The sequence below is a fragment of the Cryptomeria japonica genome, chromosome 5 (assembly GCF_030272615.1).
Source record: "Cryptomeria japonica chromosome 5, Sugi_1.0, whole genome shotgun sequence".
In the NCBI taxonomy this organism is placed as follows: Eukaryota; Viridiplantae; Streptophyta; class Pinopsida; order Cupressales; family Cupressaceae; genus Cryptomeria; species Cryptomeria japonica.
In genome coordinates this window covers 66,392,436-66,410,114 of record NC_081409.1, presented here as the reverse complement: position 1 = coordinate 66,410,114, position 17,679 = coordinate 66,392,436, and the positions used below count along the sequence as shown (strand labels likewise).

The following is a 17,679-nucleotide window of genomic DNA, read 5'->3' as shown; positions in this document are numbered from 1 at the left end:
TTTGCTAAAAAAAATTGTAACCAAAATGTAACACATAATATTTCATAAGTCATCCCTTACCCCTCTCGAATGCAACCATAGGGTCTTTTTCACGATTTGGAGCTCCTATAGAAAGTTAATCTCTATGATCCCCTCAAAAAAGCATTCACCTACAAGATCCAAGTCACAAAAAATCAAGCACGTGAGTTAGATGTATTGATTCATGTCGAGTTCACCAAAAAATATTGCATGCAAATGACAACAAAAATATGGATCACATTAAGACTACACAAACCAAATACATTCAAACTTCATAAAGATAGTTGTAATATGTCAATAGATTAATGTGGTTGCTCATAAAACTAGCAGCATGACAATAAGTTTGAGATGATAGATTGATAAAATGATAAAATGATAGCATAAGACTAAGATAGAAGTAAATGATCAAATGAAATGGGAGTCCTTCAATTTATAAAATTTCCACGATCTTTTAATATGCATTGGTCAATGGATGACAAAAAATAATTGAGGATTAAGGTTTGGATTGAAGTTGTAGTCATGTCACAAGTGTCCCATGAGATGTAAGAGCTAGGTTTAAGGAATGAAGGCCCCACAATTGATGAGAGATGTCAAACAAGGGGGCTTGGACAAATGTCAAAAATGGAATAATTGGAAAAGGTGGCTAAGAGATCAATTTTGAGGATTGGATATCAAACAATAGTGGATGGATGAGGTTTAGTGAGATTAATTGGTCAAGGTATCTTAGAAGGCAATATTTGTCTTGTTGCACATTCCAAAGAAGATGGAGGAATTTAGAATTAATTTATTTGAAAAGAGGATCCTTATGACATGTACACATGATTAGGGATTAATTAATCTAAATCAATCAATTAATTAATTATGTATTAACGAACTGATGTAATTGCAGGATTTGGGGAGATACGGCTAGACTTAATTAAATAAATATAAACTCATTTAATTAAGGTGGGGAATAAAGATAAAGGGTAAGGGATGACAAAGGTAAAAGGATGGATTTGGTAAATAAATATTTATTTATTTATTTCATTAGCTAGGAAAATTAGCTCTGGTCAAGCATGGATAATTTAGGTATCTATAATATAGAATGTTGTGTTCTACTTGGAGAATGTGAATCGCCTATCTAAAATGAGTAACAATCAACAAAGAGATGTTTCACATACCAATTAAAGGATGAATCAAAATACCAGTTAACTTGAAGTTGTCAATTTATAATAGTACATGACACTAAAAGTGAATATGTTGCAATGTCTTAAAGGATTCAAGAGTTTTCAAAGGTAGATAAAAATAGGAGAGCCACAAATGAAAAGGCTTTAGTATAAAGATAAGTAGTGAAACATCTCTATTAATGAGAAGACATTATCAAGAAATTTCCACGTTGGTGATATTGTTCTCTTGTGGAATGTCAAATTAAAAGGCAAATGAAGGCATGGAAAATCTGATTCAAAATAATTTAGGCCATATGAAATTACTAAGTGATATGATCTAAATGTATACCATCTTAGGAACCTCACTGGAGAATTCATGGAGTTGCCAATGTATATCAACATCTAAAGCATTACTTTTCATAAGTAAAAAAACATTTTGATTTGTGAATGCATGCAATATTTGTTTATATTTGTCATCAAGTAGTCATGCCCCCTATTTGTCATGATGAGGTATTTTTGTCCCATTCCCTCCTTCTTGTGTTGCTTCTTTTGGTCTACTATCAAAGAATTCTTCTGCATTCTTGTTGTATCGAGAAATTCTTTTAGATTCTTGTTGTGCCTACAAGAAACACACATCCCCAACAAGAGTTACTATAGAGACCCAATTTGAAAAAATTACAAATATATCTATCTTAATCTATTTTATAATTTTGACCTACGATCCCCTTTTTGCCCCTATCATGTGTTGGAAGTTGCTAAGGTCTCAAATTTTTTAATTGTGAAGGTTTCATTGATTCAATTTCTAAGGATTGTGCTTATGTGAGAGCTTCAAAGTTTCCCTTCCAAGTATGCCTTTCCACTCAGCTCTATCGTTTCCTTTATTCCTATTGAGATATTAGATTTTACTATCCTAACATACCTTTCATTCATTCCCCAACTTCATCACTTTTCCCAATCATAATTTTGGAGCTTTTCTTCTCAACATGCATTTTTTCCAAAACCCCACACTTTTCCCTTGCCTTTGCTAGAATTTCAAACTTTGTCTTACCAAAATGTCTTTCCTCAAAACCACAATTCCCTGATCCTTCACACAAAGTTACCTTTTGGAGTTGAAGTTTCAACTATCCCTTTACCCAGGTATATTTTCCTTAGTACCTTCAATCCTTGACTCCCCAAAATTTCCCTTCACATATCCTTTTGTAATCAAAGATGCAAAGACACCCTTACCTATTTGCTTTATGCATGAATCATGGCTTAGTTCAACCCCAACTCCTTAACAATGGTATGAGTCATGACGTATCCCCAACCCTCCATCTCCAAAACTCCCAAATTTTACACTAATCATTTCTACCTACCTCCCAACATGACTCAAGATATCCTTAAAAATTCAATGACCCTACAACTATCAGATCAATATTTTCTTGACTAGAAACAATTATTCATCTTAAAGGTGCAAATTCACATTTGCTTCTAGCCATGGAAAAATAATTGTACTCATGACAATTCTCCTACTAGTTTATGGTTGTCAATCACATGGATTGCCATTAATGTTGTGGGTGGCTTTGAAACTCTAGATCTCCTAAATCCCACACATGGATGAGAGTCGACTTCCAAATACTATAAATACAAGTTACTTCTTCATTGCATGAGCTGGTCATTGTTGTTGCCAACCTATATTTTCAAGTGCTAGGTGAATTTAAAGTGATTAAAATTTTGAACATCTAATTCTCAAAAGGACATTTACTACTTTGAAATCTAACAAAAAAAAGACTATAATAGGTGTCAAAAATTGAATGTCTCCAAAGATCATATCTTTAGAGATATTTGTAATCTCTAGTTAGTGTTTTCTCTTATCACACTCGTTGATATGAATGAAATGCTTGATTTGAAAAATGTAGTAACATTTTGGAAACATTGTAAATCTTGTAATAATCATTTGTTCTCTACATGTGGATTTTTGTAGTATGATTTTCGTTTGATACTTATTCTTTCATGCTATATTTTAAATAAGGAAATATAATTTGTGAGATTTATCATTTAAAACATTTTGTGAATCATGTTCTTGCAATTGCACCCTGCATTCCTTGTAATGTTGTTAATATCAACTATATAAGATGTCAAGATGTCATTTGTGTAGTTGGTTAACCTCTAACCACATGACCATCTTTATGGTTAAACTTATATGAGGTTTTAACCTTTTCGTACTAGATAGAATCCTTCTTTTTCCTTCCTTTCTTGGTTTCTCTTTTTTGGTGAGGAATTTTTACTTATGATTTTTTATTATTTTCTTCATTTATCAAAGATTATTTTATACTTGTACTTCATCAAACATTGTCATCATGAACCATTTTTACATGCTGTGATTCTCCCTAAGTTGCATTGAAGAGGGAGAGGTTAAGTTGCATTGAAGAGGGAGAGGTTTAATGTGAACAATATTTGCTAAATATCCAATTACTTATTGGGATTTTTTCATACAAATCTACTTAAATATCTAATCTCATAAAATTAAGACATAGCATCATCTTAATTTGTCCTATGCCTCACCCTTACATATGCAAGAATTCTCTTATTATGCATGATGTATCATATGCTAATAATCAGAATTGCATTATTATTCTTTGAGAAGTATTACATAACCATTAGTTTTTATAAAAAAAAGTAATAATGCTTCAAATATATATATATATACTTCTACAAATCCTTGTCATTTCTCTTAACACTTATTAATCTATTTTTTCAATTCTATCATCTTTATTAGCCAATTTTACCATTTATCATAATTTTGATTTATCATTGTTGTTATTTCAACTTAATTCTTATCTCTTTATTATATTTTATTTATTGTTTGTCTTCATCTTTTGCTTCTAACTCATAATTATTATCTTTATTAGTAATTTAGAATAAGCTGATAATAAAATAGTGAAAGATTAATTGCACCTATTTACTATAGTCATTAAATTACTCCAATTTATGATCATATTTATATATCTTATTTTAATGTTCTTTTCATCTAATTACCTTTATTGCACACATTTCAGTTATATTTTAGTTTTTTCCCTTTCTTACAATGTTTGTTTATCTTCTATTTTTCAATAGTCTTAAAAATTGGTAGTGTTTTAATATCATTTATTGTCTTCCATTTACACTTTAAATTTAAATGTCTTTTTACTTTTATCCTGAGTTATATTCTTGTCCTATCCTGTCTTATTCTCACCTGATGATGAATAGAGTGTGATCCAAAATAATGATGTAAAAAAAATAATGCAGTCAATTCCAAAATAACTCGAAATTAAGTATAGTCCAATAATCAACCATCTAATACTAGCCTCTAACTTGCACTGCATTAACAAGAGAACATCCTACTCAAATTTCTCAGCCTGCTTTGTCTTTGGCTTTAGATCAGCTTCGGATTACTCAATTTGGAGGGTTACCATATGACTTCACCTTGTCGATCTACTGCTCCTTCACACTTTGATGGGCTCTCTGTTCCCCCCGCTTCCCCCTGTTCTAAGGACTTGGAGGATAGCATCTCTTGGCCTATTGTTAGGAGGAAGAAAGGTCTTCCTAAATCTTTACCCCAAACTCATGCTAGACTGAAGGATGAGAGGCCAATTAAAGCAAGGTTTAATATTATCTAACTGAGACCTTAGGAGTCCTAGCTTTATTTTGTGTTTGTAGTCGTTCTTGGCAGCTTGGCTACAGTTGCACCACACTCCTTTTTTGTCGTGTGGGGTAATTTGATTTGTCCCATTGCTCATGGTACAAGTTTCATCTGCCTTTCTGTTTTGTTGTTGTACAATGGTCTAGGCCCTTTCAATGCTTCTTATCAATATCAAAAAGAGTCTCTATCTTTTAATTATCACAGTATATATGGCATATTTCCACTCAAGCTATCTTTATGCCAAACTCGCTGTCTTTATAACAGAAGGCAGCCTTGACCATGTAATAAATGTTGTACCACTAGACAGAGATGGTGAATGCGTTTTCATCTAACTCTTTGCAGCGGCATAATTTGGCTATAAACATAGAAATTGTAAGGGATGCCTTGCATAGTTGCTTCTAGAAAAAACTGTGAGCTCTTTTTGAATAACATTTTGAATCACTCCATGATCATCAGTAAGAAGGAATTTGACGGATCACGGAAAGTGATCTGAAACATTGATACAAAAAGAGCTCACACATTTTTTTGTAGAAACATTCCAATTCATTGGCAATGGACTGTGGAAACTTGATGCTTTGCAGTCTTTTCACGTCATTAAGGAATGGTCTGCATTAGAATGTATTGCAACTTAGAACCACTAAAATAGTGCTACAATTTTATGATATACCTGTGTATAGTTTTTTAAACTAGAGCAAATTCTCCAAACAATCATATTACTAATGTTGAACTTTGGAAGGCAGCAAACTTTAAAGAGCCTAGACAAGTCTTATGGCTAGTCCAGATGTAAACAATCATTCTGCCCGAATGGCAACTGCATGCAATTATAGTAAATTCTGGAAGAAAAGAACCTCAAAATTTGACAGGTGAGTAATTTTTCTCAGCTATAAATAAATCCTTCCTCAATATTCTTTAGCATCCACCCCATCTAATAATGTCTAATTGGAACTCTAACTAAATACAAAAAAAGGTGCCTTTTCATTGTACAACAGTTTGGACAGCAGACTGATTTGAACCATTCAATCTCTGCTTGAGTTCCTCAACAATTTTATCCCTTGGAACCTCATCTTGTTGATTAGCTCTTATATCTTTCAGCTGAATGAGACCATTCTTAAGTTCATTCTCACCCATAATCAACATATAAGGTATGCCAGACTCCAATGCATATTGTATCTGTTTCATTATCTTTTTTATAGATGTCAGAGCAAATTCTGCTTTCAGTTTGCCAGCCCAGAGCTCACTCACAAGTTTGATAGCCACTCCCATATCATCTCCTAAAACCACTGCCAAAACCTCTGTTTGTGTTGCACGGGTTACCTGAAAAATATGAAGTGTGAATGTCAGGATGGGAGTGAAAAACACACTTGACATTTATTTTGTAAAAACAGAAAAGCCTAAAAAAAATGTTCCAGTTAGTAGAATTTCAATATGACAGAACGAAATTGCTATAGTATTCAAGATCAACTAAAGAGGAAAGGCAAATGCAGTGAAAACTATAAATTGGGCAGCAACTCCAGTATTTAAAAAACTATGTGATGTGAATAATTTTACTTTTAACAAAACCCAATGAGAACTACAATACAAAGGCAAAGCAATGTTATTCCAAACAAATTGTCTGCACAAGATAGAAAAAGACATTTTTGAAGCAGTTCAAAGTTTCATTATGAGACAAAGCAGTACATCACAATTCCTGTACACCACAATTGAACATTTTTTTCATCTCTTGGGATTTTATTTGTGGATTACACACAATTAGCAACTGTTTTTTAAATTTTTTATAGAAATCAATGTGTACTGAAAAGTGTAGGTTATATCAAACAGAATTCTTCTAAAAGAACAAATGCAGAAATTCCAATAACAGAACGAGTATTCTCTTGATGCTAATTTATGATAGATTGCAATCCTGTTATCTTTGAAAGTATCCTCCACACCCACAAAAAGGCAGCTTCTGCATTGTTAGCTGTCTTACTATTTATAAGTATGAGATTACAATAACAGAACGAGTATTCTCTTGATGCCAATTTATGATAGATTACAATCCTGTTATCTTTGAAAGTATCCTCCACACCCACAAAAAGGCAGCTTCTGCATTGTTAGCTGTCTTACTATTTTCATTATACCTGATATTTAATAAATCCCTAAACATTCCATAACGATGGAAACAAGCATACAGCCTATTTCAGATTACATTTAAAAAGAAGAAATTCCTATTTTCTAATTTTGCAGGCCATGCTCTTGATTGCCATTTCAAAATACCATCCCACAAAAAATTGCTACATTGTTGATTCGGGGCTTCTTTGGAAGAACTGGTGTTGTCAGAACCCTCACTATCTGGCATGAGCTGCCAGATTGGAGGGGCAGGCATAGCATGAGACTTGTATGGTAGTATATTGGAACCTTCCAGTCTGGACAATATATTGTAACTTCAATTGAACTCCATTCCTGAACAAATTGTCTTTTTGAATTTGCAGCATCCCCTGCCTGCCCTCCCCTGCATGATCTCAGCAATTCTCCTCTTTGCATTTTCTGACAACAGGAGCTTTTAAATCTCCTGTTGTATATAAGTAATCATTAGATGCACACATTTGTCCAAGGCCTTGATTCAATTCTACATCTGTTGAATCCAATTGACCAAACTGGCAACATAATCTCCAGATTAGGGATGATGTTAATCTTCTGGACATTGGCAATCGTCTCATTTATAGCTACCAGCAAAATGGAATCATGCTTGAAATTATTCAGAAACATTGTGAGAACAGCTTGGCCTCATTGGAAATCAGACGTCCGGCTAGGTAAATGCTTCAAAGAAGATGCCACATACCACCTGTTATCCATCCGAGGCTGTTGTCTAATCTTGCCATAATCAATACTAAGAAGGTTTGAGGGTCATGGGCCAAAAATATCTGTTGAAAACATAGAGCGTAGAGGTTTTAAGGGGGACATTAGTATCATATAGTTCTGCAATAGAGGCTTTAAGCTGAGTTCTTCAATAACTGGATGAAAGAGGAGCTCTTCCCAGTAGACATATGGGACAGCTTAGTGGTGATTCTTTAATTGAGACTTTAACATTCTAGCATTATGCATACCTCAGGCTTGGACTTGAAGATTCTGCATTGCCCTTGTTACTTTAGTTAACACCACTGCAACTTCACCATCTATCCTAATTGGTTGGGTATTGCTCTGCCCTGGATTGTCACCTCTTCATATTCTCCAAGGGAAGATTTTTGTCGTATGTTACATTTTTTGTGATTTATTTTCTTCTTATAAGCTTGCAACATTATTTTACTTCTGCTTAGATCATTGCATTTGGAGAAAATGAATATTCTCTTATTGTTGAATCCCAAATCTTAAGTCATCATTTTTGTGGCAAAACCAATGTTCTCTTGATTGCTTTCTGTAAGATGTAATCGAAGTGCCTCATATAATAACTTTAACCCAAGAGACAAATTTGCCAATGTTTTGGCCATCATTAAAATTGTTTTGTCAAGTTTGAGGCGTACATAGTTAGAAAAGTATGATTGGGGGTTGAATAGACACAATGTTCCCTCTTCCGTTTAATATGGTCCACCTATTGCTTGACCCATAAATAAATTGTTAGGAACTTAGGGGTACTCAACTTGGGTCGAATTCAAATGGAAAGACCATGTACTTTTGCTGTCATCAGCATAATTCCCCACTAATAATCTGGTTTGGGCAGCCCAAAAGAAGTAACTTTTACAGGACGAAAGTGTTCTTCTCCATTCCCTTAGATAGCCCATTTATATCTGCTTGGCCATGCATGATACACCAATGGCATGTGATACACAAGTACAATCTCTTCCTTTCTGAAGTGAAGCAACTATAATAGGTGTCAGTCCTAAACATGGTAGGTATTCAACTGCAAGAAAATGGGAGTTGATGAGGTTAGAAACTTAGAAGAAATGGGGTTTGACACCTACGGATTTGTGTTCATAATTCAAATTTTTTACACTGGACCTAAGTGATTTTTGGACCTTACGTGAATAAGGGTGGGGCAGATTTAATCCTAGGATGGGCTTGAGATTAAAGACTATAAGCAATATAGTATAAAAGGTGGCAAAGAGTGCAATCAATTAGTTATCTTTATACAGAAATTCAGCTTTGTCCATCTGAATGCTGTCTTCAAAAGATGCATTTTAATTTAAATGGCAACTGAATGCAGTGGAGGGACTTTTCCAAACAGACCAGGTACTTGCTCATTGCACAAATAGGTGGATGATGGATTCAGATACATTCTGATCATTTGATCACGAGTAGGGCTAATCCATCTTTTTTTGTCTCGAGGTGGAGCCATATAAACAGTTTCACTTTGTGCCATGTTTTCATCTACCAGAGTTTCTGCTATTTTTTATCAGCAGATTGATTTGTTTTGATGAGGCTTATGTATGCACTTGCAATTGTTCATTCATCCATGGTAGTTCCCAACATAGCTGCTGTAATTAAGACAACACTTACCATATCAAATATCATCTAAGGTGTTCTCTATTAGACTAAATAATCCAATTACTAATCTTTGAAGGACCTAAACTGGGACATTTCGGAAGCAATCCAACCAGAAAAAGCCCTTACTTTAGCCTGCTATGGACTGATAATGAGAACCAAAACGATGAAACTGTTGTCATTTTTATGACACCCTCGGTCCATCAGTGAGGACTGATCAGAGATATATTCTATGGGCCAGCGCTGCCCCAGTTAATCAAGGAAAGAACCAATGGAATCATGAGATGTGAAGTGTTGTCTTATCGGGAGGCAAGTTCCTAAACCTTTGCCTTCTTTGACCCTGGAATCCTAGAATCCCGAAATTACCAACTTCCATGCCTTTTCCTTCCTTGACCCCGGAATCCCAAAATTCCCAAGTTCCTAATCCTTTGCCTTCTTTGACCCCGGAATCCTAAAATTCTCAAGTTCCATGCCTTTTCCTTCCTTGAGCCTGGAATCCCAAAATTCCCAAGTTCCATGCCTTTTCCTTCCTTGATCCCGAAATCCCGAAATTCCCAAGTTCCTAATCCTTTGCCTTCTTTGACCCCGGAATCCTAAAATTCTCAAGTTCCATGCCTTTTCCTTCCTTGAGCCCAGAATCCCAAAATTCCCAAGTTCCATGCCTTTTCCTTCCTTGATCCCGAAATTCCCAAGTTCCTAAACCTTTGCCTTCTTTGACCCCGGAATCCCGAAGTTCCCAAGTTCCTAAGCCTTTGCCTTCTTTGACCCCGGAATCCCGAGATTCCCAAGTTCCTGAGCCTTTGCCTTCTTTGACCCCGAAATCCCGAAATTCCCAAGTTCCATGCCCTTTCCTTTCTTGACCCCGGAACCCTGAAAACCCAAGTTTCCCAAGTCTTCCAAGCTTCGGAAACCCAAGTTTCCCAAGTCTTCCAACCCCAAAATCCCAAGTTTCTGACTTGCAACACTTCCAAATGGCGTGATCAACACTCAAAGCTCTTAATGCTCCACCAACTTTTGCGACTTGAACACTTTCATTCATGGAGCTACAGGGGCGCATTTAATGTTTTTGCAGGATTGCCATCAAGTGGAGTCCCAAGCCATGCTTCTTTATGGTTACTTGATGGCCTTCATGTCAGACCTGCATACTCTAAATTTGGAATGTCAGGCAATCCACCTTATAGAAGTACTTTTCTTCTTGGGATTACCTTGTCAAGGTGTGGTCGGGTTGCTTGCATGTACACCATGTCAGATCCATGCACTTCCCTGCATTCCCTCACTGACATTCCTCTACACACACAAGGGTCAAGACTTCTCTTCCTTGACCAATGGTCTCTCCTCTGTGACCAGTCTTCTATATAAAGGTTGTTAAGCTTCATTGTAAAAGGTTCTCTCCCTACTGGCTTAAGCTATTTTTTGCTCTTTCACTTCTCTTGAAGACTTGTATATTTCTTGCATTTCTGCAACTGAAGTTTGGCCATTGGCCTTAAAATGAATTAAAATCATCATTCTTGCCTTCAACTTATGCATGTTGTGTAAGTGTTCTTACCTTCATTGTAAGTGTATGTTTGTGGCTTTCTCTCACATATGTTGTGTTAACCTGTTTCTGGGTGTGGCTTGTGGGAAACCTTCTCCCCTCTTGACATTCAGCAAGTTCTAACCTCCATCTATGCGTTGAGGTCATCATGCAGCTGAAGTTTGTGCATCTCCAGGGTATTTCAATTTACTCTTTGTGTCATTTTAGTTGGGGAGAGGAACATCTCTTATCTTGGTGCATCACCTCCTTTCATTTTAGCATTTCCTTCTTCCCTTTTCCTTTGTAAGTTGTTAGGATAGGTTTAGAAGTAGAATTTGGAGTGTCGAGTTGGTTCAACACCTGCACTTGAATTGAGAAGGAAGCTGACCTTCTGCGGAGATTCAAACCCCTTGAACAAGGTCCCACACTTCGGGGTTGTTTCCATGTTTACAAGGTTGCTGAGTTTATAGCTCAGCAAGGGTGCAAAGTTTTGTAACAGAAACCATTGTTACCAATAGACATGGGGTACAGGTACAGATACACGGATGGGCACATCATATTTAAATATGGTAGGAGCTGTATGTGCAGAGGGTACAGCTATATTCCACATATCATAAACAGTAGATGTGGGTATGTGTATATGGTACACATCCATGTACCCAATTTTCTCTACAGATGAACGTAGGTGATCAAACCACGCCTAAAATTAAGGGCTTTGGCTTATTTAAACCATTTCAAATTCTTGTAAAAAGAACAATAATCATTGAAACCATCTCTTCTAATTATGTGTTCTCAAAAACATCTTTTCACAAATTAATTATCAGAAGATAGAGTTTCACCCAATGGGCCTATTGGGATACTGCATCAACCATGTTAGCACCTCACTAATGAACTGGTAATCATCAAACTTTCATGTACACGGATATGAATACAAATATGGATATGGTATCAGATACAGATACAGCCATTTTTTAAGATCCCCAATATGGATACGGCTTGGCATGCCCCTTCAGGACACTCCTCACAACCTAGCTTAAAGAAGAACAATTTAATAAGATAAATCTATATTCAGAAAATTGTCTTATGATATAAGACTTCACAATTTTCTAACAGCAGCCCATTAGTATTCATCTCCTTAATCTATAAAGCCAAGACAAACAGATATTGACTATATCCTATCAATTCAACCCCAATGCTTAGGATAATATATACACAATGATTACCAGGGCATGTGTGACTATTGTGGAGAAGCAACTCTATTACTGCAAGCCGCGATGGAGTAGTATTTATTAATTATAAGTTATGAGCAGCGATCTTATTTATCTAATAGCCACGATTTGAGGAAGCAACGATTAAGACTAACAATTGAAATAATAACTTACACTTTACAATGAAAAATAATTGCTTAAAATAGTCGAATTAATTATTCAATGATATACAACCCTATATAAAGAGTTTACAAGACGACGTTCCAAAATAAGAACTACTCGTTTAAGTGAAAACTAAAAAGCTAAAAAGCTTAAAAAAATAAATAATAAAATGCTAACTATGCTTCTTTAATAAAGAAGCAATAGTTTCACTTAACGAACTAAAAAAGCTAAAAAGCAAAATGACCATTAATAAATAACTAAATAAAGCTAATTAAAATATAATTAAATATTCTAATACCCTCCCTTAATGATCATTCTATCTACTAACTACCCTACAAAAGACATTGCAGGTCTTTTGATCACAAACGGAAAGAACACTCTGCTGCGGCACAGACCCTCCCAAGATTTGCAAAGTGTTTATGATCAAGAATACCATAATCCATCCAACCTGGATTGGGTAACCAACCTGAAACCATGATTTTGAGAAAAAAATGGCAAACCCTCCAAAACTAAAGATACAAACCATCATTTTTTGTGGAAAAAAATGGTAAAAACCCTAAACATGACCAAACACCCTAAAACAATTTTTGAGGAAAAAATCGAACAAAACCCTAAAACATCGTGCAGCAAGACCCAAATCATCACGTGGTAAAACACTAGACATCACGCGGTAGAACATCAAACATCACACGGTAGAAAACCAGACATCACGTGGCAAAACACTAGACATCACGCGATAAAACCCTGATTTTTGAGGAAAAAATCACGCAAAACCTTCCCGTGATTTTTTGTGGAAAAAATCATAAAACCCAAAAAGATAATTTTTGTGAAAAAAATCAACAAAACCCAAAAAACAATTTTTTAAAGGCCAAATTTATAAAACATATACAAATAATTTTTTTAGGCAAAAGATTATTAAAAACCAAAATTCCACGAATGGTAGAATCCTTCTCAGACAAAAACATGAAATCCCTACAGGAAAGAGATAAAACCATGCAGGAAGAACTGAAAATCGCGACAAAACACAGTCCACAGTCGTGCGGGAAAAAAACATGGGTCTAAGAAAAAAAACTAGGATAAAAACCCCACCGCCACTGCCACCGCCAAAAAGAACACAGTTCCGATGTAGAAAAATGCCGCCACGCTAAAAAAACGAAACCCGCACAAAAAAATTGCGTCAAAACACGCACAGATAAATGTGACTTTGCGCTCATGAAAAAAAAATCCCAAAAGAATCACGTTGGAGGGTGCAAACGTGGCGGAAAAAAATGCGACACAAGAAGGAAAACACGTCGCCGCCATACCACATAGGCAAAATCAAACCAGAGGTCGCGAAAAATGACACAGGCGCTGGAAATTGTGACAAAGAAATCAAGCCGAAAAAATAACCGCTGTTGTCACTAATATGAAATGCGATTTTTTTTTGTTAAGAAAACCGCGATATTCCAGAAACCCCTACAGGGCACGAACTGCTAAAACAAACCATAAGCACCAAAAACTAATTTTGGGATCTAGAAACAAACCCTAGCGATTTAAAAGAACAAACCTCAATTTTTTTCATTAAAAAAACGAACAAAACATTTCTAGAAACTATTTCCAGGTAGAAAGGTTTGAATTTTTATTAAAAAATTCTCCAAATCCTGACAAAACCCATCAACCCCCTTGATACCATGAAAAATAATTGCTTAAAATAATCAGATTAAATATTCAATGATATACAAACATATATAAAGAGCTTACAAGACGACGTTCTAAAATAAGAACTAGTTGTTTAAGTGAAAACTAAAAAGCTAAAAAGCTTAAAAAACTAGATAATAAAAAGCTAACCATGTGTCTTTAATAAAGAAGCAATATTTCACTTAACGAACTAAAAAAGCTAAAAAGCTAAATGACCATTAATAAATAAGTAAATAAAGCTAATTAAAATACAATTAAATATTCTAATATATAATAGAGGCATCTATGAAGGGATATGACCTTTGACTTTGAGAAGACAGCCATTATGAAGGTTATGCGAAAGGTATAAACGTAATAAGATTGGGAGAATAGAAAGCATGGAATGGATCAGATTTGGTATTTTTATTCCGATTGTATTTAGTATTGATCGTTCATTGGAGCATTTATTGGAGAACACAACCTGGAACACTAAATCTGCCTTACAATATGAACAATTAAATAATACAATTTCATAAGTTAATAATTAAAAGCTAAGTCACAAGGTTTGAATTCAAATTCGAGTTTGGCAAACATAAAATTTGGATGAAATTCAGCAAGGGTAAAAATTTGGAAAAAAATTCAATATTAAATTTGCCTTACATTAAATATTTAAAACAATATATTTGTTAAATTTAAATTAAATATGTTAAATTTTAGCATGGTTGTTAAATTTAATTTAACAATTTTACCTTACAAATGTTGATATATTAACTTAAAATCTAAATTGAATATTTGAAAATATAATATATTAATTTATTAAATGATAATATTAAAAAATAAAATAAATAATATTAATTCTAATTATAAATAAAATAAATGTTTGATTCTTTAATAACTAAATAAAATAAAATGTCTTTTGTAAATGGTAATTTTGTAAACATTTACTATTAAAAATAAATAATCATATAATAGTTTTTATTTAAATTATTAAACATCAGTTCATAACAATTTAATTTAATATAAATGACTATAATATAACATAATTTGATAGATTTTTTTAGTATTATAATAATATATATACTATACTTAAAAAAACATCTGAAATTTTATATTATAAAAATTTTTAATATATATTAAATAATATGAATATTTTTAATATTACTGAATTTATAATTTATAACATATATAAATTACAAAGTTCCCAGACTCGGACTTGGACTCGGCAAGGCCGATTCGACTCGTGACTCGGCTATGACTCAGCAAAATTAAAAAACCCTTGAAATTTAGAGATTTTTAATGATTTAAAACTTGTTTCATACACCCATTATTGAATAAAGCTTAAAGACACTATAACATCATCAAATAGAAGCTCTAGCTCATCCTCAGCCTCAGCCTCAGAGTAGTATGTTTGCCTCCTACAAAGGAGTCTAAGGTAGGTCCTGGATGACTGAGTAGCCATAGTCTCCACCTGTGAGGTGCCACAATGATCAACATCAGTTGTGGTTGTGTCGGATCGTGCTCTATCCTCCTCCTCTGCCATAGCCACTTCCTCAACCTCTCTGTTTGCCATGTCTGGCATGCCGCGACGCGAGTCCTGGAGCTCGGACTCGGAAATTTTTACCATAACTCGCCCGAGTCAGGCGAGTTATGAGCAAAACTCGACGAGCTTGGCTCGACTCGCCAACTTGGCAAACTCGCCTGACTCGCGGCGAGTTTGGTAACTCTAATAAATTATATATAATATTATAAAGTATATCGAAATTTTATAACCCTAAAGAACAATTAAAAAACAAATAAGAAAAAAGAACACGGACGCAGAAGAAATTTCCAATGGTGGTTACAAACACTATAGGTCGATTGCTTACGCAAACAAAAAAATTGATGCATTTAGCTGGCGGCAGAAAAAAGTGAAAGTTAGCGGCAAAAGTCTTAATGCATTTTGTCATGCGGATATAAGGACAAAGTTTAACAAATTTTATCAAAATATTTGAAATTCGCTTAAATTTGAATTTCATGAATGGAGTTTGTCGAATGCTATGACTTAGATTAAAAGGAATAAAGGCAAATCTATGAGACCTAACGAACAAAATTATGTTTATCTTTATGTTTATCTTTTTATATAGATAAGTGCTAACAGAAAAAGGGGCTAGCTCCCATACATCTCAAGCAAGGCTAAGCCATAGCCTATTTCAGAATAGCACTCAGGATGGAGCCTAGTGGAGTGCCAATAACTACTAGCCTACTACAATCAGAAGCAGAGAGCCAAGAGTTTTCGGATTGCATGAATTACTGGAAGGGCTCCAAGTTGCAGTTGAAGACCCCAACCCGAAAGACCTCCCACACATCCTCTATGAAAGTAGTCTTGCTTTGCTTATCCTTCTCTAGACATTCCTGCAAGTGAATGTCTTTGTTGAAATACATGCCGAGGATGTTGTTCCAGTGTGAAGTATCCAGTTCCAGTATGGCGTTAGCAACAACCTCTCCCTCAACCTCTCTGATGAAGCCATTCAAACGTTGGATGCACAATTCCTTGGAGTTCAGAACATCCAGCAATGGAGTAATAATAGCTTCATAAACCAGCCCGTCACAGACATGTTTGTTCTCCCCACACGAGATCCCATCCAATTTGCGAATGTCTTCCACAATCCATTCATTTGCATGGAATAACCTGCTCAATTGCTCACGTATGCTCTCCTCTCAACACAAACATCTGAGTCCAAATTGGTGAACAATTTTTCCTAATAGAAACTCATCACAATCCCCTCCTTTATAATAATCTGCAACAATAGTAGAGGTCATGCCATCCAATCAGTGGGAAGAGCCCAAATCTTTCCAAAAAATCCCCTGATAGACCATTCAATATTGTTGTTTATATCTAGGTAAGAGGGTTCGGATTGCCTCAAGGCAACATCCGAACCCTCATAGGACTGGGTCCTATCCATATGGCAACATCCGAACCCTCATAGGACTGGGTCCTATCCATAAGGCAACGTGCCCCCCACATAGGACTGGGTCCTATCCATAAGGCAACATGCCCCCCACATAGGACTGGGTCCTATCCTAAAAGGTAATGTGCCCCAAGGATAAGCCCAGCCCTATCCTAAATGCCCCACGCTATAACAAATATTGGCGCCCAAATTAAAGGAGGCCGACTTGCAATAAAACAAAGTTAAAGATGCATATAAAGATAAGACACCTTGCAATTCAATATTAATCAATTCATGCAATCAGCGAAATAGCTCTGCAATTGAAGGTGCGAAATAAAGGAGAAGATTGGGTGAACTTGCTCAAGAAGATAGAAGGCATTTAGTATCCCTTGATGAAGACTTGATGTATTTAGAAGGGCAAATCTGATATGATAAAAGGGATCAGATCTGAAGAGTCCAGCTAAGTATTGTATTTGTGCAATTAAGAGAGAATATATAATCTGACATGTGGGTCTTTAATGCTGGGTTTTTCCTCCTTGGAGGTTTTCCTGGGGTATTTGCGTTTGTCTCTTGTTTACTTGTTTCATTTCTGAGTTTCCTGAATTATGGTGTAATAAAATATCACAAATCTGATTAACAAACCAAGGGCATAATGAAAAGACATCAACCTGATTACTGATCTAGGGCACAAAATTTACAAATATGTGGAGGAAATCGAGCCATTAGATTTCCCCTTGGGCAAAGAGCATTCCCCAAGCACTGTTCGCAGTCCATCATCTGGCCCCAAAGCCCAACAATCTTATCCAATGCCCATCTTGGGTATGTCACGCACACCAATTGCCTCAGCGGTAAGGATATTGACCAGCTCTGTATCCGCTGGTTGGAAGATCACCTGTTCTGTACTTGTCTTCAGCATCACTCCTTTATTGGCCAG

The 17,679-nt window shown here is 35.3% G+C and overlaps 1 protein-coding gene across 1 annotated transcript in view; it reads right to left on the bottom strand.

Annotated features, from left to right (window-relative positions):
- Nucleotides 1-5,546: 5,546 nt before the first annotated feature.
- LOC131032784 (histidine--tRNA ligase, cytoplasmic) overlaps nucleotides 5,547-17,679 on the bottom strand; it is an 84,890-nt gene continuing 72,757 nt past the window's right edge. Inside the window, exon 9 of the mRNA XM_057963835.2 lies at nucleotides 5,547-6,133. Within this exon, the coding sequence (XP_057819818.2) occupies nucleotides 5,800-6,133 (334 nt within the window). The 3' untranslated portion in view covers nucleotides 5,547-5,799. The remainder of the gene's footprint in view (nucleotides 6,134-17,679) is intronic.